The sequence below is a fragment of the Eumetopias jubatus genome, unplaced genomic scaffold, assembly GCF_037043125.1.
Source record: "Eumetopias jubatus isolate StellerSeaLion01/CBP00866 unplaced genomic scaffold, mEumJub1_p1.0 scaffold_13, whole genome shotgun sequence".
In the NCBI taxonomy this organism is placed as follows: Eukaryota; Metazoa; Chordata; class Mammalia; order Carnivora; family Otariidae; genus Eumetopias; species Eumetopias jubatus.
The window spans coordinates 10,764,211-10,787,864 of NW_028274819.1; the positions used below are offsets into that span (position 1 = coordinate 10,764,211).

Sequence of the window (23,654 nt, forward strand, 5' to 3'; positions counted from 1 at the left end):
CGAGGCCAGGCCACGGCCAGCTGTGTGGCCTCAGCACTTGGACTCAGTACTCTTTTCTGGAGAATTCTGGGCTCCTGAGATTAAAGATCTTCCCAAGGCCTGAGGGCAGACATTGAACCTGTCTGCCAACGAGGCCAGAGTTGCCTCCCCATGAGCAGAGAGAAATGCAGAGCGGCACGTGGGGACATTCCCAGCAGGGTGACAGGGCCCAGGATGCTGAGGGACACACACCCTTGACATCAACTAGCTCTTTTAGGAAAGAAGCCACCGAGGGAGATGTGTGGGATAGATGTCCCCGGGGAACGCTTCGCTTGGGTGCCACAATGTGTGAGGATGGGTTGGGATGGGCTGCCCCCAGATTAACGCAGTGGGGCGGGGAGAGGCTGGGCCCCCAGGGGAAAGCCTGGCTTCCAAGCCCGCGGAGTGACCTCTACTCGGATGACTCCTTGGGCATATATGCCACATTGTCATAGGCGGGGGGCGGAGAGGCTGCGGGGCTGGGGATGTTGAAGTCCGTGCTGACGGCGTTGGGCAGGAAAATCACAGGCTGGAAAGAAAAGAGAACCCTCGACAGTCGTGGAGGGCGCCGGCGCCTCCGGGCGGTGTTGCAACAGTGCCCCCCTGTGGGCATTCTGAGAACAGCGCCCTCGTAATGAATTCCGTCAGTGAACTGGCCGACTCATCTGTTCGACGAATATTTCAAAAATATTTACGGGGGGCCAACTATGACCCAGGTGTTGCGAGTCCAGCAGTGAACAAAACAGAGAGAAGTCGCATTTCCCTAGGAGCTAAAGGTCTGGCGTTCTTTCTCCTTGGGCTGCCCCTGTCCCGACTCCCTCTCGGGGGTTCAAGGATTAAGGCGACCCCTCCGGATTGGTTTCGCTCCCTGGGAGCACGCACTCCTCCGCACAAAGCCTTTCAGTGGCCTCACCTCCAGTTTGCAAAAAGCCACCTCCCGAGCAGCACCCACACCCTACGGCCTGCATTTCCCGCCTGAGGCCGCCTTTACTCTCCCCCAATGCCCTCCTCCGCCTCCTTTCTGTCTTCACTGTCCTCCAGATTTGGGGAAACTAAGCTAATTTCCCCCTGAGTTGTGCTGCCCTCAATGCTGCCCCTGTCTGCTTCAAGGCCTGTGAATTCCTGGAGGGTCCCGCTCATCCGGGTACAGCACCGGCCCGGGTCCCCTGCGCCCCGGCCTCCCCACGCTCTGCATCCAGGCTCACAGAGCAGCTGGCCCCTTGGTGCTGGCGCCCCCCTGTGGCCGCGAGGAGAATAGTTCCATCTTCCGCAAAGACTTCACGGAGTCCCCGATGTACGATGTAGGAGAGTGGCGAGCGCATGGCAGCGCAGTCCCTCGCAATTGCTAGCCCGAGGGAAGAAGCAACAGGCCGGAAGAGGAGCCTTCCAGCCAACAGCCTTCCTCAGAGGCCGCGGTTGGGACCTCCGTGTGGACGTGGGGTGGGGGCGGGCCGTACTCACCGTGTTGGCTTGAGCGCGGGTGGCTTGGGACCCAAAGTGGGTGGCAATTACCGCGATGAAGAACTCGAGGATGGTGAAGATGGTAAGCACGGCCAGATAGCCCCTGCCCACATCCTGGGGACACACCCGCAGTCAAGGCAAGCCCAGCGCTCCAGAGCCCAGGAGGAAAGGGCTGCCGAGGGACAGTAACTGGCCCGAGGTCACACAGCCAGGCGTGGCAGTGCCCGTCCTGTGCCCTCCCCTTCCCTCGACTGGGCTGCCCTCCGTGCCCCCCCACCCCCAGGCCCGCTCTTGGAGTAGGTGAGGGGCCCAATATCCGCATGGGGTCTCTCAGGACCGGCAAGCCCTGGGGCTCCCGCCTCCCCCCACCTCCTGGATGTGGCTCTAACATGCTCGGAGTGTTCCCACTCCTGGGGGCGTCTGACAACACACCCAGTTAGTGACACCAAAATCCATGAGCAGAATGGCTGTCCCCGCAAAGGCTGCAATGGCACTAAGAAGGTTCGTCCCCAGGCTGCTCCGCACCTGCAGGAGGGCGAGAGACAGGAGGGAAAGGAGCGGAGAGAAGAGACCAGGGGGAGACTGCTGAGGTCAGGCAGACCGCCTCCGTGGCCTCTCTGGGCGTGGTCTGCCGCAGGCCCCTGGCCCACCCTTACTGCGCCCACCCCCTGCGCCGAGCACCCTGCAGGTGCAGCTGTCCCAGGGGCTGGAGTCGGGGAGGCCTTCTGCTGTGGACACTGAGGCCCAGCTGGGAGAGGTGATGGGGTCATTGCCGTGAGCTTCCAGGTGGAGATGGGCAGAGCAAGGTGCTGCAGACCCTGGGGGGGCACTGGTCAGGGAACAACGAGAGGCAGGTGCGGAGGGCCCTGAGGTGAAGGCAGGACAGACCCTCACGGGGAGGCCCAGGGCTTCAGGGCAAGGGGATCTCTGGGTTGTCCAGGCGACCACTCAGGGCTCACCCTCCCATCGCCGCCAGAACCTAATGCTCTTTTGATCCAGTAGGGGGAACCTGTGGCTAAATAGCCCTGGCCTTAAATTGGAGACCACTCGTGAGGGGCTGGGACTGCAGGAACTTCTCAAGTTCAAAGATCCCTGACACTTGTTTTTCTTTTCTTTTCTTTTCTCTTTCTTTTTTTTAATGACATTGAGGAAGTCGTGGAGACCAGAGCAACAGAGTACTATTGAGTAGCTGCTGCGGCCAGGCATTGTCCCAGGTGCTGTGAGCTTGGGGACAAGTCAGGTCCCTGCACTCCTGGACTTTATGGCCCGGGGGTCCCTGAGTCCAATCCTGGTTATGATCCATTTCCCACCCAGGGCCCAGCACTGGAGAGCTCCCAACAATGCAAGTAGGACAAGGAATCCCACCTTCCTTTCTCAGTGGTCTCCCTTAAATAGTGTCCCTTAAAACAAATCCCCAAGTGCCCTCCAGGCCCTGACTCCTCTCCCTCCCTTCCCACTCTTGAGCTGTGTCCTCCCTCTCTGCCTCCGTCACCTCTTGTAATCTGCCTTGGCTCTTCTGTCCCCATGCCCAGGCTCTTCTCCGTGTTGCCTTCCTGCCTGGGAGGCTGGTCCCCAGGCTCTTCTGTGACTGTCTCCCTCTGAACAGTGAGCTCAGTGACACCTGTCCCGGGAACTCAAACTGTCCTTGCTGAGCAGAATGACTCTTCCCTTGTGGCACTGTTCATGCTCTGTAACTACTTTGTTACTTGGTTTTGGGTGTCCTACCAGACACCAGAGTGTAAGCTCCAGGAGGGCAGGAGCTTGACCTTCACTGCTGTGTTCCCTGAGCCTGGAGCGTGCTGGATGCGCTCCCATTCAAAGCCCCCATTGCCTCCCACCGCCCACAGAGGGGTCCGAGCCTCCACCACGTGGACCCAGTGCACCTCTCCACTTGCCGTCGCAGACCCCTGCCCTGGTCACATGGAGCTGCACAGGGTTTCCGCAGCACCCCTGCTCATGACCCCTCCCCGCCTTCTCGTGCTTGTCCCTCTGTATTTCTAAATCCAAGGCGCAGCTTAGCCATCTCCTCTTCCAAGAGACCTTTTTGAGCTCTCCTTTCTCTGAATGACGGTGAGTGCTTGGTCTGTGGACCCTCACTTTCTGCCCTGTGTGCTAAGTGTATCTTGGTTCCTTCTGTCCCGTCTGGGTGTCCTCCGGCACCTGTCACTCAGCAGGCCCCCAGGAAATGTGTGTTGAATGAGTGAACGGACGGGAGGGGCAGAGTAGGGGGGAATCAGTCGTGGCCCCGAGTTCCCCATTCCGACTTACCAGGCAGCTGGTGTGGCTCTTCTCGGCTGCTACTGAGAGCGACCCAGAGATGACAAACTGTGTGGGGAAGAGGGGACCCTGGTGGGGCTTTGGCAGGGACACTGGGCAGGCGACGCCATGCCTGGGATCTGTCGGGACCAGGGAGAGGGCAGTAGCCTCTTGGCTGTCACCTCCCCTGCCTCCTGGGATCTCTCTGTAAGGGTGTCCCCTGGTTACTAGGGGGTCCGCCTGGGGAACTGGGGCCATAGCCGGCAAGGTGCATGTGTTCAGTGACATCATTCACATGTCACGCAAATCTGGCTCTCTCTAAAGGGGGAATTGTTACAAAGTGTTAGTCACCGTTTGCTGCAGAATCAAGGGTTGGTAACCAGCTCCCACATGCATTAGGCTTTGATGTCCTCAAACTCTGGGGTTGGTAGGGCCAGGACTGTGCTTTTTAGATGAATAAGCTGAGGCTGGAGATTGCCTAACTTGCCTAAGGGACTCCATGGTGACACGCAGTGGCAGTGGGGCTGGGATTCAGACTCCATGGCCTCACTCCCAAGCCTCTGCTCTCCCGGGCCAGCTGGGAGACGCAGGGACAGAGGGGGGCTGTGTGAACCCTGAAGTGCTCTTTGATGTTGGAGATTTACCACTAACCATGTGCTCCCCGATTCTGCTGCCGGGGGGGGGGGTGGTGGTGGGGGGGGCTGACTAGGCTGGCTGCGGTATGGGTAGAGGAATGGACTGGGGGGCTTCAGAGCTGGTCGGACTCCAAGTGGACAGAGTTCTTGGGGGGGCTGGGACCCACAAGGGCAGCTGAAGGATTTCTGCAGGTTGCGGTTTGGATGCAGGGTGAATTTAGTGTCCGGGTAATACAGGTGGTTACTGCCCTTTATCCCTGCCCTCATTCCCTGCATCCCATTCTTTTTGGGAGCCTTCTCTGTGGCAGGCCCTTTGCTGGGAGATTTTCCTAGGCAGGAGTGGTGCCTGGTTTAGGTTTGTGATTAGGGTTTGCAATTAGGAGTTAGATTTAGACTCAGGCCCTTGCCTCGCTCGGGTGACTGTGCCCAAAAGAATGTAGGGGGGCGGGCGCAGAGGGGAGAGGTGAGCCCCAGATGGCCCCGGCACTCACGCAGGCTCCTCCCCAGAAGGGGACGCCGCCTTCGATGAAGAGCATCCCTACGTGACCGCGGCGGACCATGAGCAGCACGCTGCCGAAGCCCAGGTGGATGAGGCCGATGAGGATCTGCACGGTCTGCGGGAACTCGCGCCGCTCAGCCAGGCTGGCGGGCCGGCTCCACACCGCCCCCTGCCGGCCGCAGGGAGAGGGTGGCAGGGCCCTGCGCGCCCCCGCGAACTCCCAGCCCCTCGGAAATAAACTTCGATTCTGCTCTTTGGAGGAGACATCCTCATAGCAACCCTGAAAGACTGTTTTAAGAAGGAAAGCCAGCTCCCACATCCGCGAGACCACCCCCCCTTCCCCCTATTTCCATGTCTCTATGAGTCTGCATCTGCTTTGTGCTCTGACCCATGCTACCTGGTTTTCTTAGCTGTCACTTCAATGACAGAGCAGTCCCTGCACTGGATGCCTCACATTCCACCCTCCCCCCACCCCTGGCCCCCTGAAGCCTGCACTGAATGTCCCCTTGAGCATCTTTCTTAGCTGAGCATCAATCACTGATCCATGCCAGCCAGCTGTGAGCTGGTGCTGCCTCCTGCTGAGCTGGCATCTGGGCTGGATTTTCTTTTAGAGGTGGTTTACCCCACCGATCCTTTCCCAGAAGGAGGACGGTTTTCTCAAGGAAGGGTATATGTGTACTTCTGGTAAGTTCTGGATATGTGTACTTCTGGTAAGTTCTGCCACATGTTTTTCATACGTTTTTGGTAATGACTGAATTCTAGAACCGCGTGGGCACATTAGAGGCCCCCACATTCAACCTCTGCCTAACCCAGGAGCCCTTTCCAGCTCCTGACTTCTTAACAGGCCCCCTCAGCGGGGAGGTGCTCACCACCGCTCAAGCCATGGTGGCCCGTGTCCGGGCAGTTGTGACCGTAAATGGCTGGAATTGTTTTCTTGGGGTCACGTGGAAGATGCATGTCTTTCTAACATGAGTGCCGAGAAACTGGGTATTTATGGGCATGGCCACCTTGAATCTTCTCTCCCGTTCTCTCTTGAGCTGCACGTCTTTCACCTGTCCAGCCACCGGCACGGCTCCCCTCTGCAGGCTCCTCTCCTGCTCCTGGACACCCCCACTGCTGTGGGCCCTGCTCACGGAACACCGACTGCCTCTGCCCGCCTGCCTGTCTACACTGAGCAACATGTCCCTCCTTTAATCCTAACATGATGAAGTAGGTATTATTCTGATTTGGAGACCAGGAAGCCAAGACTGAAGCAGAGATGTTCAGTAACTTGCCCGTGGTTTCCCAGCGATGAAGTGGCAGGCCAGCCATCTCTCGAGATGCTGTTCCTCTACCGGGTGACACCCCCAAACACCTATTTATAGTTTCCTCTTTCTGTGTTTTCCAGCAGTTTAAATGTGTCTTGTCAAATCCCTTTGGAGGTCATGGGTTCCCTGGTCTGCTCTGATGGGGACCGATGACCGCATCTCTGTTCACTGTCTCTAGTCCCTTCATGCACCGTGGACGTGGTGCAGCCTTTAGCGTGGAATCTTGAATTCCAGCATGTTCAAGCCAGAGCTGGATGCTGCAAGCAGTGGGAGTGAGAGTGGAACTGTACAGTCAGGCCCTCCTGGGGTACACGATGCCACTTGGCACCTGTGTGGCCTTGGGCCTGACCAGCCTCTGTTTCCTAATCTGTCCAATGGGAACCGTGGTCCCTGTCTCACAAGGTGGTGATGAGATGGAAGGAGCCAGTGCGTGCACATTCCATGGCGCCGCGCATGTCCCTCTCGGGGGTTCCCAACAGATGACAGCTGTTGTCACCACTCTCATCACCATCACCATCACCACGGCCTCAGCTATGTCTACATCTTCCATTTGGAGGAACTGGGGCCAAGGGACAAACTGAAGACACTATATATGTATGTATGAGGATGAATGTGTCTGTCTACCTGTCTACTTGATATTTTCTTCCCGCCCGGACACCAGTATCTCAGCCATCTGAGATTGGCGAAGACCTCATGGGACATCTTCCACGGACCCACAGGAGCCGGCCTCTGCCCACCCCTCCAACTTCATCTCACCTCCCTCCTTCCTTCGCTGGTTACATTCCAGCCATGTTAACCTTCCACCTCGCCCTCGGACAAGCCACCCTCACTCCCACCTCAAGGCCTTTGCACTAGCCGTCCCTCCAGCTGCTGAGCCCTCCCCCTATTCTCCATCTACCCCTTGGCTTCAGCATCCAGGTTTTAGCCTAAATGTCCCCTCCCCACGGAGACCTGTCCACCGTTGCTAGTGTCGTCCTTCCCACATCCATCATGTTCCACCTCATTACCCTGTTTGGGCTCATCCCAGCCCTTTGTTTGCCCGCGTGCTCTCCACGGGCCCCACGGGGGATGGGCCTGTGTGGTAACACAGCTGAATGCTCAAGGACTCACTAAGCATTTAGGGACCGCCTGCCCCTCTCCGAGGTGTGCGTGAATGCTCCCGTGCTGGGGCACCCCTCCCTGCCCAGCGCTTCTGCACACACGCATGCGTCAGGTGGTCTGGGGAGGTTCCTCTTACCCCTAAAGCTTTGGGCTCTCCGGTCAGGAATGTCTCCATGGGCCGCAGGTCGGGCGGCTGGGTGGGCCTTGGCGTCTGCGCCCCCAGCGGCGGCTCCTCGAACTGCAGGACCCCGGGGGGCTGGCACCTGGAGGCAGGCAGGATGGCCGGAGGTGGGCGGAGGCCAGGGGCGTTGCTGGGCGGGAGGACGACAAATACCCCGTCGCTGGCGGGAGCTGCGGACATGGTGCTCGGAGGGACTGGAAGACAAAGGCTCAGAAGCTGCTTCTGCGGCTTACACATTTGCATGGGGCCTTTCAGTTCATAAACAACAATCCCGTGTAGCCCTGTTCCCTGCAGCCCCTGAGGATGGCACCACAATCTCTGATTGTCGTTGGGGGAGCTTCTCTCCGGGAAGTGAAGGATGTCCTAGATCAAGGGCCTTAGGTGAGGCAAGGCCAAGGCCCGAGTTCCCATCTCTGACCCCGGAAGTCCTGCTCTTAATCTCTGTGCGATATTACACGGAAAGGACCTTCAGGAGGAGCATGTACTTAAACCTCCTCCTTTCTCCAGAGACGGCAGGTGACTCGCCCAAGAACACACAGCTAGTGCGAGGCAGAGCCGAGGCAGCACAACCCGCTGTACCCGTAGGTTGAGACTCAACGTGCCATTTCCTGTCCCTCAGACCAGGCTGAGGAGATGTGTCAGTGATGCCCCTGGGTCGCTTCTGGCCATGGAGGCTTTCTCTTTGGCCACCCAAGCACTTGCTATTAACGCAGCTGAGAAATGCACGGATGATGGGAGCACTGTGTGTGGCTGGCCCGAGCAAGCACTTTGGGGAAAAGCACCCAGCTGTCAGAAGGTGAGCTTACTAGGACACAGAAAAGGGATGACACAATGAACTTAAAAAAGTCAGCCCTCCCATTGGCATTAATGGGTTCAGTGCAGGCTGTGGAGAGGGAAGTCAGCATTTGAATCCTGGCCCCTCTTGCTACCGCGAGACAGGGGACAAGACAGCTACCTCCCCTTGCCTCAGTTTCCTTACTTATGAAGTGGGGATAATGACACTGCTACCAATCTCATAGGGCTTGGCGTGAATTAGATAAAAAATAACGCACACAAACTTGATAAAAACCGTCCTTTAGAGTGTGATTTGTTCTAATGCTACTTGCTTAAAATGTTTTCTTAAAAAGTAATAGGTATAAACCAGTCACGATGAACAGTTCATTTTTTTAGCCGTTTAACAGTGCATTTTCCCCTGTGCTCTGACAGCTATCACACCCTCTTCTCGGCGGGGAGAAGCAGCTTGCAGACCACACAGCAAATTCTCTGTGGGTCTGCAAAGGCTCTCAGCTGATGAGGATTCGAGCCCCCCCGTTCTGGGGCGATGGTGCTCGCAACACGTGTATCTTCTGGGGAGCCCCGTGAGCCACTTATTTGTGCAGTGTCTGACCTACATCGATGGACAGAGTGTTGGACTTGCTGCAAAGAAAACAGAGCCAAGAGCACCCACAGGCTATTACACAAGTTTTCCGTGACTGGAGGCACAGCCGAGGACTCAGCTGTGGGAACACAGGGTAGAAATCGGCTGGCGTTTAGGGGGTGACAGAAGGCATCTGTCATTTTGAAGGGCTTCCTAACCTGGCCCCCCACAGCCTGGGAGGAGTGACGACAGGCCGTGTGGAGGATGGGTCTGCGCTCGGATTATGCTCGGACTGCCCCATAAAGTGTCCACTCTGCTGGGGCTCTCCTTCCTAGCAACTCACTCTGAAATGATTATTCCTAGACATGAAAACTGCTTGGAACAGGACTGGCAAACTTATTTACTTATTTTATGGATGAGACGAGCGAGGCTCTGAGCAGCAGAGGGATTGCTGGGGGTGACTCGGCTGCGAGTTGGTGGAGCCAGGGTTCAAGTCCAAGTTAGCCCATCTCCAAAGCCTGCCTGTGCCCCCTGTTGCCGCCCCAGGGGCTGCTATTTGCCCATCGCTCCAGCTCCTTCATCCTGGGTGCCTTAACGTTTGAGGTGGCCACGTGACTTGTTTTTGCTAAATAAATGGGATTGGAAGGAAATACACAGCTTCTGGGTGGAGGCGTTTAGTTGTCCGAGAACCCAGACGCCGCAGGGCTCGTTTTCTCTTTGTCACAGTGACTCACAGTGTCCTGGACGGAGGCTGCTCCATCCGCCTGGGTCCCTGGGTGAGGACGATGGGGAGGAGAGCTCCCAGAGCGCATGGACACGAGGAGATAAACCTTCACTGTGTTAAGTCACGGAGCTGTTTGTGACAGCAGCATAACCCAGCTGCTCCTGACCGGGACACTCTCCCAAAATGAATGTAAATGGGGGTTGGACACAGCGTCCGTGTCCTCGGGGAACCTAGAGGCTAATAGGAGGAGCAAGAGTAGTTTGCCCTTCAGTTCAACAGACGATTCTTGAGCATCTACGATGAGCACCAAGTACAGGAGCTGAGAATACCGAGGTGAATTAGGACCGATGTCCTGCCCTCCCCGCACCTCGCGAGGGGGAGCAGGGTCAGCCAGTGCCGGGAGAGTCTGTGGAGCGAGGGGGAACGGATTCCACCCCGACTGCAGAAGCCAGGGGCGTTCCCAAGGAGGACATGGACCTAAGACAGGGCCCCTCGGAGGGGCTGCTTCTCTGCTGTCACCTCCCTCACCCCAGGCCAGCTGCTGTTCTTTTTCTTCGCTTCGGTCCCCTTCTCTTCTCCACACTTCGGCCTCCCCCGCCCTGCCAGACACATTTGGGAAGCGGACACTGAGGACGCTGCCAATGGCGGCCTGGTCTGAGAGCCCAAGGAAATGGGAGAGGGGGAGGGAGTGAGACAGCAGGAAGATGGGGAGTCTGGGCGGAGGAGAAATCCCCGCCCACAGGTCCTTGCCGAGTGGGGTGTGAACCCCGCACACGGAGCTCTCTTCTTGCTCCAAGGGAGACACAGCCCTGGGCTATTAGCTGTACTTGCAGATGAGGAAATGGAGCTTCAGAGAGGGTGAGGGTGTCTCCCACAGTCACACAGCACCTCAGTGGAAGAACTGGGCTGGGTCCTGGACTCCGGCTGACTTTAAGGACCTCACTCACTCCTGGGTTTGAACCCTGCCTTCGTTGGAGGGCAGGGGCCGGCGCTTGTGCCCCACTCCTGGGACTAAGGATGCGGAAACGCTCAGAGTCCACAGAACAGCATCTTAGAATCAAACAAGTGAACCATTCTGCTGACTTTCCACCTCCTCAAGGAGGTTCATTTAAAGAGATCTCTTGTGTCCTCACTGGCATCCAGAAAGCATATGTAACAACTGAGAGGAAAGAGGCCCAACATTTTAGAGTAAAAGGACAAAGGATTTCAATGCAACCAGTGCAACTTGGTGAAAACCTCACTGCTTTGCCTGTAGAGTTGTCAGTTCGCAGGGGATGGCTGAAAACTGCCCGACACCCAGGGCGGGTTGTGGCGAGTTGCTGAGCCTTCCCTGGGGTCCGTCCTGGGTGCAGAGCGGCCCTGGAAGGGAGCAGTTGGAATTAGCAACATCTCTCCTGGGCAGGAGGTGAGAACACTTGGACGCCAAGACCTCGCCCTCCTCCCGAGAGGAGAAAACACCTATAAAAATAGGCTCTCTGCTGCTAAGGCGGGCTGGGTAGCAGCCCCGAGCACGGAAGTGTGACATAGTTCCTGAGACTCACAATCTCCCCTCTCCACACACCTCTGCAGGCAAGACAGCACCTCAGCACCCTCGGGACGGGGACCACCCCTCTGTCACATTCTGGGGGCCATCTGGCCCATGCTGCCGGCTCTGTGACACTTAGCAGAACTCTTTTTTTCCTTACCAACCAATCAGCCAGCTCACCCTAAACACTAACGCATGTGAGCCAGGGTCAGGCAGGTGGAAAAGAGGGGGAGTCATGGCCCCCTGCCTCCAAGAGTTTACAGGGCACCCACCAGCGGAATAGCTGCCTGTGACAGACGCAGAAGGCTGCAGACACCAACGAGAGGCATGTTATGAATGGCTGACTGAGCAGGGGTGGTGCTGACTCCTCATATGCACAACCCTTTACAGTTTGTAAAGAACTGTCATCTGTATAGGAACCATGGACCCTAATAACAGCCCTGTGAGGTAGGTGTTATTCAGCCCATTTTGCAGACCAGTAAAGTGAGGGTCCGAAGTAGCAGTGTGGAATCCTAAAATGTGTACAGAACCACAAAAGACCCCAAATAGCCAAAGCAATTTGGAAAAAGAAGAACAAAGCTGGCGGCATCACAATTCCGGACTTCCAGCCCTATTACAAAGCTATCGTCATCAAGACAGTATGGTACTGGCACAAAAACAGACACCTAGATCAATGGAACAGAATCGAGAGCCCAGAAATGGACCCTCAACTCTATGGTCAACTAATCTTCGACAAAGCAGGAAAGAATGTCCAGTGGGAAAAGACAGTCTCTTCAACAAATGGTATTAGGAAAATTGGACAGCCACATGCGGGAGAATGAAACTGGACCACTTTCTTACACCACACACACAAATAAATTCAAAATGGATGAACGACCTAAATGTGAGATATCAAACGATCAAAATCCTAGGCGAGAACACAGACAGAAACCCCTTTGACCCTGGCAGCAGCAACTTCTTTTTAGACACGTTGCCAGAGGCAAGAGAAACAAAAGCAAAATGAACTATTTGGACTTCATCAAGATAAAAAGCTTCTGCACAGCAAAGGAAACAATCAACAAAACTAAAAGGCAGCCTATGGAATAGGAGAAGATATTTGCAAACAACATATCTGATAAAGGGTTAGTGTCCAAAATCTATAAAGAACTTATCAAACTCAACACCTAAAAAAGAAATAATCCAGTTAAGAAATGGGCAGAAGACATGAATAGACATTTCTCCAGAGAAGACATAGAGATGGCTAACAGACATATGAGAAGATGCTTAACATCACTCATCTGCAGGGTTGGGAGTAGAGATTGGGAGAGGATTTGGGAGAGGACATTTAGAGTGATCTGGGCACTGTGTGTGTAAGGGAGGTGGCACATTGCTGTTTGCGAGACAAGATGGAGAGCTGGCTTCAGGGAGGCTTGGAGAGACTGTTAGGCATCCCCTGCATTTTGGACCCAAGGCTGGAGCTGTAGGGGTTTCCCAGGAGATGGGGGTGTCTCCACAGATCTGGTAAAACCCCTCTGCAGAGAGCGGGTCTGAACATTGGCAGCCTCAAGGAGGGTGAAGCCAGCTTACTGGAGCGGCGTTCAGGTGCCTGTCTTCCTGGCCCATCTCCTTCCCATTAACCAGAAACCACAGTTACCCAGCTGGGGGGAGGCTGGAGGAGGGGAAGCTGGTGGGACAAGCAGGGGAGGCCCACCAAGTCCCCTTGTTCCCTGCCACGTGCTGGTCTGAGGACCAATGTCCCGAAATCTAGTGACATGACACAGGATTGGCCACTCGGGTGAGCAAATTGGGGCTGCTCGTCTCACCTGAGAGCAGCCAGGAAAGCCGTGGGACTGCCCCGATTCCCAGACGGCCTCAGCGAGCCCCAGGGCACTGACTGCACCGGCTTCCCTGGGCTGACCCGAGGTCCCCCGGTCTTCGATTGCACTAACTCATGGACCTCATGCTGGGCTGAGCCCCCCAGGCTTGTCCTGTGAGCATCTCAGGGCATCCTCTTAATTCACAAGGAGCCGGAAGCAGTTTTGCTCATTCACAGTTGGAACGGTGTGGGGAGGTGTTACCAGCTAGAGGAGAGAGGCTCTAAGGATAAAATGTGCAGGATCACATCGGGGGTTGGGGGGGGCTCCTGCACAACTGGGAGGAGGCAGCTTTGCTTAGTGGTTAAGATCATAGGTGTCAGAGTTAGCCTGGGAAGAATGCATCCAACCACTCTATGAGCTTAATCTGCTGCATGACCTTGGGGGCAAGTTGTTTAACTTCTCTGGGTCTCAGTTTCCCCATCCGTCAAATGGGTGGCTCTGCAGTTGGTGGCAAGTGAGGTGCTGTAGGCTTTTAGGGATGCCCCGTCCACTTCCCCTGTCTACCAGCCATGCTTCCTGACCTGGCCACTGTTGACCAGGCAGGAATGTGTTCCTTCTAAGTCTCACCCTGTGACATTGGGCTGCCAGGGGGCTGTCCAGGCTCCTCCAATCCCAGCCCTCCAGGGCAGCTCAGACCTGCCCGCCCTGGCCGGCAAAGGATGCCGGCAGATGCACAACACATGATGGAGGGGGGCAGGCCCCCCCTCCCTGCTCCCTACACCTTCCTGACTGCCCCACGCCCTCCGCAGTGTTCCACTCTGCTCAGCTGCCCACACCTCCCTGAAGGTCCGTGAGCTGGGGCAGCCCCTTCCCCTTGCTGGGCCTCCCTTTCCTCATCTAGGAATGGGGACCCGGACAACGTTTGTCCCTCAGCCCCCTTCCGGCTCCATACCCCGCATGCCTGTCTCTTTCCCTTGGAGAAGCAAAAGGATAGGGTGCCTACATCTGGGTTGGAATCACCTTCCTCTGCCCCACGTGGGGTCAGAAAGGAAGACTCCATTTCCCTGGGAGGATGATATCCTCCGCAAAGGGCCCTAGGGCCTCTAGGGGGTACCCGAGTCATCGCAGACTGGCTTTGAGGAGAGGAGACAGACGCCCCTCCTTCCCCCACCAGTGGTGGGTCCTGAGCCGGCAGGTGCCTCTCAGTGGGAGGCCCTGGGAGCTGTCCTCCCCACCCCTAGTGCCAGGCGGGCTAAGACCCCCGGGTCACAGCATTCCTGGCCCAGTGGTCTCCAGCCCTGCTGGATCCAATGCCCCTGCCCCCTTTCCCAGCGTGCCCCAGCGACCTGGAAGGGCGGTGGGTACTCACCGGGCTGCCTCCGCCGCTGTGCCCGCGCCGCGCACTCTGCTCGCCCGCAGCTGCCTCTCCTGAGTTCACACATATTCATGTGAGAGCCTTCCTATTCGCGTGGGGCTTGGAAATCCGCTCTGCGGCGAGCTGCCGCCTCTGGGAAGTTCGCAAGCCCCTCCTGGCTCTGAGGCCTCCACCCACCTGGCCCGGCTGAGGGGCTGAGGCAGCTGCTGGTGGGAGAGCATTGAATTTCTTCCTTCAGCATCCAGAAGGGGAAACCGAGGCCCAGAGAAGCAGGTGGCCTGCTGGGGTCCCCCAGTTAGCACCAGAGCTGCGAGTGGGATCCACATTGGCCTTCACCTTCCTGCGGCCGAGGAGGGACCCTCCGACGGTAACCAGGAGGCTGCCCGACTTCCTCCCACTGAACTTGTGCCACCTTAGAGAAGAGGGGCCCGGTGCACAGCGTGTGTGAGCGTAAGAGTGAGTGTGTGTGCAGGTGTGGGCATGCGGGTGTGAGCGTGAGGCCCTGAGAGTGATGGCATCTCAGTGAGAGAAGAGTGGGTGTGTGTGAGGGTACGCGTGTGGGAGGATGTCAGAAGCATGCATGCGAACGTGTCTGGATGTGTGAGTGTGAGCATGTGGGGCACGCGTGAGCGTATGTGTGTGGCTGTCAGTGCGTGGGATGTGTGCATGTGGGTGGGCACCTGTGACTGCATTCGAATGTGGGTGTGCGTGTGTGAACGTGTAGTGTGTTCATGGGTGTGTGTGAGCACACGTGTGTGTTAGAGTGTGTGTACACAGAGAGTGGTAGTCGAGTAGCACACGCACAGAGTTCGTGCCTCCATTTCTGGATTCAGGTTGGCACCACTATCGCCCCAGAGGCCTCCGCAAAGGCAGGAAGACGACACGGGACTCGTGGGCTCAGGCTGGTGCGGGACGTGGCTGGAGGGGCCTAGCGGGGGCCGGCTGTCTCCTAAACCAGGGACGGAACAGAGCGGCAGGTTGACTGAACAATGGCCCCCGTTCTCTACCCCTTCACGTATCCACAGCGATTCTAGAACCAGGGTCTGCTTCCCCAGGCCCTTGAGTCTGGGCTGCCTGGGGACGTCCTTTGCCAGCACAATCAGGCAGAAGCAACCTTGTGCCCGGTCTGACCTGAGGCCTCAGGAGGCTTGGCTGCTGCTGTTCTGTCCTGGAAATCAGCAGTGGCCACAGAACATGTCCAGGCTAGGCTGCCAGAGGACCGGACACGTGGCGCAAAGCCAAGTCAGTCCTGTTGGCCCCATCATGGGCCCACGCGCGTGGGACACGGTGTCGCCCAGGTGGGCAGGGCCATGTCGCTGACCCTCCGCTGAGGGCAAACGCACGCGGGAGTGCTGCCAAGCCCATATCCGGTCAAGAGAACCGCCCCGCGACCCACGGACCCGCGAGCGAGAGCCCATGGCTTCTTGCGGTCTGCCCTGAGGTTGCAGCGCTGTTTGTCACACTGTTGTGAGGGCAGCAGACTGAAGCCATCCGTGTCTTTATGGTGGCCTCTTCCTGTCTCACATCAGCGGCCAGAGGCCAGGGGCCAAACAAGCTGACCCTCGGAGAACGAGAAACAGCAGGGAAAATGCAAAGTCCAGACTGAGCCGGTACGAAGCCCCAGGCAGTCCTTTCCCACGGCTCCCTGCTGTCGCCCCCGCTGCTGACCTGCTTCCTTTCATGACTGGGCAGCTGTGGACAGAGCGCAGTGATTCCTGTCTTTGCTTTTCCTTTCTCGAATGCTTGCTTCTCTCCTGTTAGTTGCCAGTTTTTAGAATAGTGGGTGTGGCTTTTGGTTTCCAGTTTTTATTTATTTAATTTTTTAAAAGATTTTTAAAATTTATTTGGCAGAGAAAGAGAGAGAAAGCACAAGCAGGGGGAGCAGCAGAGGTAGAGGGAGAAGCAGGCTCCCCACGGAGCAGGGAGCCGGATGCAGGGCTCCATCCCAGGACCCTGGGATCATGACCTGAGCCGAAGGCAGATGCTTAACCGACTGAGCCACCCAGGCGCCCCAAGGTGACCGGTTTTTAAAAATAATCATGATGAAGCCACGAGTTTCAGCTCAGTGTGGGCACTGTTTTGTGATTCTGATTGCTTGTCCTTGTTCTTGATGAGCAAATTGTGCCTTTCTTGGCCGGTGGGAGCCCCTTCAAACCAGCCCCGGCCTCCTTGGGAGCTGAGCCCTGTGGCCGCTGGAGGTTTCCTCTTTGTGGCACAACGTGTTTCTACACTTAGTCTGTTCTCCAAGGAGCCCTGCTTCTTTTTCGCAGGAAATGTTTAGAGACTACAATCTGGGCATCAGGGGTATCCATCAAGCCGAGTGGTTATTGTTTCTAGTGTGTTTTCAGTGGAAAGAGCTGTTTTTTTCTTGTTAGAGGGAGAAAAATAAAATACGCTTTTGTGTTTCTAATTCAAAATGTGTTTAATATTAGAAGACAGGCTCCTTTCGAGTATTTATGCTTTCCCACTGTTTAACCCTGTTTTTGGGGGTGTATAGTTGTATGTAGTTGGATCACATGTGTGGATTCCTGTCCCTATCACCACGATCAGGACACAGAGCTGTCCCATTGCCATGAAGAAGCTCCCGCATGTTGCTCCTTAGTTTTGTCACTTCCAGAAAATGTCATAAAAATGGACTCCTACAGGATGCATCCCTTTGGATGGGCTTTTTCCACTCATGATATGCTTTTGAGACCCAAGTTGTGCGTGTCCGTGGCTCGCTCCTTTTCCTTGCTGAGAGGTATTCTACCAGATGGATGTGCCCACAGAACCTCCAGTGTTCTTCCAATGAAGCACATTTGCATCGTTTCCAGTTTTTGGTTCTTCCAAATAGAGCTGCCATGAACATTTGTGTACAGGTTTTAGCGTGAAAAGAAATCTCATGTTCTCTAGGATAAATACCCAGGAGAGAGACTGCTGAGTCACAGAGTAAGCGTCCGTGTAACTTTGTAATAATCGAACAGATGGTTTTCCATGGCATGGCATTTCCAGTTGCCCGGGACCTACATCCTGCACCAGCACACCCATCCCTGTGCTGTGTTCTGTAGCGGAGGGTGGGCGTAGTCTTTGATGGTGAATGACTTCTGGCAGCCTTTGGACAGGCCCTGGGGGGAGTCCTTCAGAGAGTTTTATTGGCCTCTTACCTGGGCAAAGTCCAATCTTGTTGCTCCTGCCTTCATGGCCCTGGCATCTGTCCTATCTCTTTCTACTGACTCCTGGGTGCTGATTTAAATTTATGAGACATAAAAAGTATACTTGAGGGCGCCTGGGTGGCTCAGTTGGTTAAACGTCTGCCTTCGGCTCAGGTCATGGTCCCAGGGTCCTGAGATGGAGCCCCTCATTGGGCTCTCTGCTCTGCAGGGAGACTGCTTCTCCCTCTCCCTCTGCTGGTCCCTCTGCTTGTTCTTTCTCTCTCTGACAAATAAATAAATAAAATCTTTTTTAAAAAATGTACTTAACAAGGCAAGAAACAACAAATGTTGGCGAGCATGCAGAGAAAGGGGAACCCTCTTACACTGTTGGTGGGAATGCAAGCTGGGGCAGCCACTCTGGAAAGCAGTATGGAGGTTCCTCAAAAAGTTGAAAATAGAGCTACCCTATGACCCAGCAATTGCACTCCTGGGTATTTACCCCAAAGATACAGATGTAGTGAAAAGAAGGGGCACCTGCATCCCAATGTTCATAGCAGCGATGTCCACAATAGCAAACTGTGGAAAGAGCCGAGATGCCCTTCAACAGATGAATGGATAAGGAAGATGTGGTTCATATATACAACGGAATATTACTCAGCCATCAGAAAGGAGGAATACCCAACATTTGTATGGACATGGATGGGACTGGAGGGGATTATGCTGAGTGAAGTAAGACAAGCAGAGAAAGCCAATTATCATACGGTTTCACTCATATGTGGAACATAAGCAATAGCACGGAGGACCACAGGGGGAGGGAGGGAAAACTGAAGGGGGGGAGATCAGAGAGGGAGACAAGCCATGAGAGACTCTTGAAAACGATCTGAGGGTTTCAGAGGGGAGGGGGGTGGGGGGATGGTAGTCCGGTGATGGGTATTAAGGAGGCACGTGTTGTAATGAGCTTTGGATGCTATACGCAAACAGTGAATCGTGGATCACTACATCAAAAACTAATGATGCACTGTATGGTGACTAACATAACATAATAATAATAAAAAGGTGTACTTGACAGTAGCATCACTTGGGTGGGAAGTGGGGGGAAGAGGAAGCCAAAGGGAATGTGAGGGACTTGGGCTGATGGGAGGCTTTGGCAGGAAATAGATAGGCTGGGACTGAGTCTTATCCAGCACTCTGGACTCATCTCCAAAGGGGAGAGTCACCCTTTTATCTTCTAGATGATAACTTGGGGAGTGTCTTATCTGAATTTCAACTTAGACATAGTTCATTCTTTTGCAGAGTTTCTCAGTAGCGTTGTCTAAGGATGGCGTGGGCTATCTCTGGAGACACCAGCAAAATATACACCACTATATATGGTGCTCAAAATGAGAAGGAAAACTCATTTGAGAAGATTCTGTGGAGCAGCCTCAAACTTGACTGAGCATCAGAATCACCTGGCAGGCTTGCTAAAACACAGATTGATTGACCCCACCCTCAGAGTTCCTAATTAAGCAGGTCTGGGGGTAGGGCCAAGAGGCTCCCAGGTGATGCCGGTAATATACATATAGGGGCAATGATAGAGGATATTCAATATCAAATAGAGGTTATCTTTAAGTTCTTGGCCACCTCTGGAATGGTATGCTCCTATAAACTTTTGAGGACAATATTACTGAAATTTGGGTTTTCTTCTGAAACTTCTTCCTACACCAGCCTTCCCCATTCCAGTAAACGGCTGTTCACCCAGTTACTTAAGGAAGAAACCTTGACATTGCCCTAAACTTCCCCCTCTTCTTCCACCCATCCCACACAGTCCATGAACTCTAGAGATCTCCCCGCCAAGCCATGTCCCAAACCCACTTCTTTGTCTCCACTATCAACTACCTAGTCCAGGCATTCAGTGGATTGTTAATGGGAACCTATCTCCCCATGCACTTCCTCTAACTGTGGTCATGTGCTTACAGCTCCCATCTTAATTGATTTCACCGGGACAGTCTGATTACCAAGGGCAAGAGAAGATAAGTGGGTCCTAGCCAATTCTTTCCCACCGTGAGCGAATAGCTTGGAGCACCATGATTCTGGTGCACAAAGGACAAAAACTGTATCATCGTCATCATCTATCCTTAGGGTCAGCACACTTGTCTGCAAAGGACCAGACAGTAAATATTTTAGGCTTTGCAGGCTGTATGGTCTGTCATGCTATTGAACCCTGCTGTTGTAGCACAGAAGCAACCAGCAAACAAATGGGCCTGGCTGTGTTCCAATAAGACTTTATTGACGAAAACAAGTGGTGGGCCAGATATGGCTCACCCACAGGCCTTAGTTTGCCAGCTCCTGTCCTGGACTGTCACTAAATCTCCTCTGGGACCCCCTGCTTCCTGCCTTCACCCTTCTCCTATCCCTTCCCTACAAAGCAGGCAGAATGATCTTTCAAACTGTAAACCGGATTACATGACTCTCCTGCATAAAGTCACCCAATGGCTCTAAAATGGCTTTTAGCCCTAGAATAAAATCCAATGCCCTCTGTGGCCCCTGCCTGCTTTTCCAGCCCCTTCTTGAGACATTCCCCATCTCCTTCACTAGATTCCAGCTGCACTAGCTTTCTTTCCAGTTTCCTGGACACTCCAAGCTCTTTCCTGCAAGCATGGCTTTGCACGGCTTCTTCTCTCTGCCTGGATTGGTTTTTACTTCACTTTCTGTACGGCTAGTTATTCTTATTCTTCACATCTCCTCTTTAGAGGGGTCTTCCGTTCAGAAACTCTGCCCTCTTCCCCTTCCCCAGTAATGTCTAGACAAACACCATGTTTGTTTCCCCATCACTTTCATCACTTAACCGATCATGTGACTCGCCTGTCACGCACTCAGGCGTGTACTCTCCAGGAGGGCAGGAACTACATCTGCTCCGTTCACCACTGTGCATCAGCACCTGGCATACAGTAGGTACGTCCTGTCACTGGAGGATTGAGTGAGTGGGATGTAAGGGATTCATTCCTGGAAGCAAGAGGATACTTCTCATACTAGGAAGTGTTCGGTAACACTGCTATGTGCTAAGTCTTATCCTGAGACTGGCAAGAGAGCTAGGAGCTGTTGAAGATGTTGTGTCTGTACCCAGGAAGACTGACTCCATATGAATGGTGTAAACTGTGGGCAGTAAGAGTCCTGGGAAGGAAAAGTCAGGGAAATATGGGCTATAGCATGACACTGGGGCTGGGGTCCTGGGAACAGGTCTTTCCTTGACACGAGGACACACCTACTGATGTTGTAATTGCACCTTCCAAAGACTGAGTATACCTCCCCAGTGGAATGTCCCGAAGTTCTTAGGGTGTTTGGCAGGAGCTATAAATGTTCCAAGTGTGAAGTCGCTACTGGGACACATAGCCACACTTCTATTGTCTTTTTTCAACGATAACACAAAAATCAGATTTTTTTTTTTGTCAGGATAAAAAAAAAAACCCTCAAGGTTAAACCCTGAACATCATCACTGCCGGGTCACATTGTACACTTCCCTCTTGCTCCCACCACAGGCCTGCTTTTCCTTGGATGCTTCTGGCCATGGGAACCTAAGACAGCTTCCCTGTGGAAGTGGATATTGAATTTGCCGATGGAGGAGATGGGGGCAGGCATATCAACTAGGAAATAGAACGACCTTTTTCATCAGAAATCCCCAACTGGGGAATGATGAGCCCTGGGACTCAAGGCCTGACTGAAAAACAGTATAAACACTTTATAGTGCTTTCATGCACTGATTAGCACATTTGAATCCCCATCTCCCTTGAGATTTGAATCTCAGGTTCCCAGGAGACGAGCTTGAGTACCTGGGCTGAGAAAAGGGGCCAAGGGCAGTGCCATATTGGAGAGCAATGCTCAAGGCCCAAGGATAGAGAGAGGAGCTCACATAGGCGAATGAAAAGGGCATCTGGAGAAGCTGGTGCAGAACTAGCCTAGTGTTTTAAGGAGAGGGTGGTTTGTTGGGTTAAATCCTACAGAGGTCAAGTGAGATAAATGTGGAAACAGAGCTACTGGAGGTTACTGGTGAATTTGGGGACAGCAAAATCGTCACTGGATGGGGAGTTGGGGGAGAAAGCCAGAAGTGTGGTGGCAACTCAGGAGGCAGAGACAGTGTCTCTGACTGTAATCACCCTATTTTTCTATGATGTGTCCCTGCTTCTGCAAGGAGCCTTGGATAGGCCATATGGAGTTTTGGTTCTCATCCTGCTTGTGCTCCTGGCTGGGCTGATGGTGTTAAATTTCCAAGGTCTCTTCCAGTGTCTATGCTCCACTGTTCTGGGGAGGCTGGGAGTGAACGGAGTTGTGCAGATGAACATCTTGTGGAATGGTGCAGAGCAAGGACAAACTTTGCTGTCCACAGGAGGCAGTGTGCTGTCACTTCAGGATGGTGAAGGGGCCATCTGGAATGAACGGTCTAGCACCCAGGACTAATAGGGCAGGTGGTAGGATAGGAAAGGTACTCTATTCCACCAAGCCCCAGAGTGATTTCAGGTAGCAGGACAGGTGGCAGGTGGCAAGGGCCACCTATCCAGAGAAGCACCAGGTGTACAAGAAGATATGCTCTCCAAGACAACCTGCACTGTAGGAGGTGAGACTCATCAGGAGTGTCTGAGTTAACTCACAGGTCAGACAAGTCAGGAAGGAGACTGAGAACCAAGTGGGAGATCATAGTCGAGGGTTTCAGTTCTGTGGAGTGAGAAGGTGTGGAATCAGATGGGGCGGTGAGAGGCAGCAGTAAGGAAGGGGGCAGAAAGAAGGCCAGACTTGCTCTGCCCATCCAGACCTCCAAGAGTGGTCCAACCAGGCCAGTCCCTTTTGGGCAGTCCAATGTACTAACGTCTCAGCTTACAGAACAGATGGATGAAGGGCTGGTCTAAAACTGGGATATTACACGCCCCATATTACATTTTTATTGTCCATGATTTCCTAAGACCTCTTCAGTTCTAGCAAATGAAAACCCACCTGCGGTCTTGGAACCTCAGTCATTCCTGACCAGCTGATGGGCATCCATAGGATTCCTGGTCAAAGAAGACACAGATGGAGGAGATGGAACTCTATTTTTTTTTTTCAAGATTTTATTTATTTATTTGACAGAGAGAGACACAGCAAGAGAGGGAACACAAGCAGGGGGAGTGAGAGAGGGAGAAGGAGACCTCCTGCAGAGCAGGGAGCCTGATGTGGGGCTTGATCCCAGGACCCTGGGACCACGACCCGAGCCGAAGGCTGACGCTCAACGACTGAGCCACCCAGGAGATGGAACTCTAAACTGCAAGCCATTTAGAAGAAACTTCTTGGAGAAGTTTCTTCTTTTAGTCAGAGGCTAAAAATCATGTTCTGTATTTAGTGACAACAACAAAGAATCCTTGCAGGGCTTCTGTAGTGAAGGGAAATTTGATGGCACCTGGATGTCAGAGATTTTTGCTATTATCTGCCAGCATATAAACTTTTTGAAGCCAATTGCCATCACGTATAACAATATTTAAATTAATGTGGGTAGATCTAGAAGTTATAGACATAGCCATTTCTCTTTGAATTAGTCTCTATCCTTTTATAAATAAAGATATATTAGCCTCATAACTTTGGGAGATACCTTATCTTAAGACAATGTTTATTCACAAGTACTGCTACATTGGTGGATACAGCAGTACTTTTGTTTATAAAAGGACTTATAAAAGGATTAGTCATGGTAGTGGATGACTCACTCTGTCCCAAGATCTCTCCAACAGTGTGGTTCCTTATTGCACTCAAAAATCCCCTTTAATGCCCCACTCAAGTGTTGCTTCCTCAACCAGTCTTGTTCTCTGCTTTCCCTATCACTGTCAGAATAAATCATAGCCCTCTCTGTGCATCCCCACATTCTGCCCTGTGTTAGAGAAAATTGCTTGCGTTATTGTCTTCTCTGTGAGGCCAGAAGTTCCTTGAAGTCAGGGACTTTGTTGTGTTCCCCAATGTTAAACTTCCTTGAACATACCAAATGCTCAATACATATTTAATCAACAAACGAACGATTGAAAGAATGAAGGTTCGGTTGTCTAGACATTGGAACTTCCAACCCATGAGCTCACACAAGGAAGCACACTAGGCCCCAGGCACAAAGGCCCTAGGGAGGATCTCTTGGTTAAAATCCACTTTAAATTTCTGTCTCCTTTTTAATAGAGGAACTGCAAGATTTACCATGCTGAATTGAATGAAGTCAAAATGCATGCAGTTAGAGAAACATTTCCCTTAGATTGTCAAGGAAGGGGGATCCTGGGTTTCAGAAGCCCAGAAAGGGGAGGTCTTCTTTTG

General features: G+C 53.6%; 1 protein-coding gene across 1 annotated transcript; it reads right to left on the reverse strand.

The window, feature by feature from the left end:
• Nucleotides 1–430: 430 nt before the first annotated feature.
• Nucleotides 431–7,638, reverse strand: MS4A15 (membrane spanning 4-domains A15). Its single transcript, XM_028117856.1, has 6 exons — nt 7,414–7,638; nt 4,862–4,984; nt 3,748–3,804; nt 1,912–2,004; nt 1,480–1,593; nt 431–547 (listed from the first exon to the last, which is right to left on the reverse strand). The coding sequence occupies exons 1-6, from the start codon at nt 7,636–7,638 to the stop codon at nt 431–433; spliced, it is 729 nt and encodes a 242-aa protein (XP_027973657.1).
• Nucleotides 7,639–23,654: the final 16,016 nt, after the last annotated feature.

Coding starts and splice junctions, on each gene's coding strand:
- MS4A15 (XM_028117856.1), bottom strand. CDS start 7,638: ATGTCCGCAGCTCCCGCCAGCGACGGGGTATTTGTCGTCCTCCCGCCC. Junction 2,005..3,747: donor AGAGCCACACCAGCTGCCTG/GTAAGTCGGAAT, acceptor GCCCTCCTGCAG/GTGCGGAGCAGCCTGGGGAC. Junction 548..1,479: donor CCCGCGCTCAAGCCAACACG/GTGAGTACGGCC, acceptor TTTTCTTTCCAG/CCTGTGATTTTCCTGCCCAA.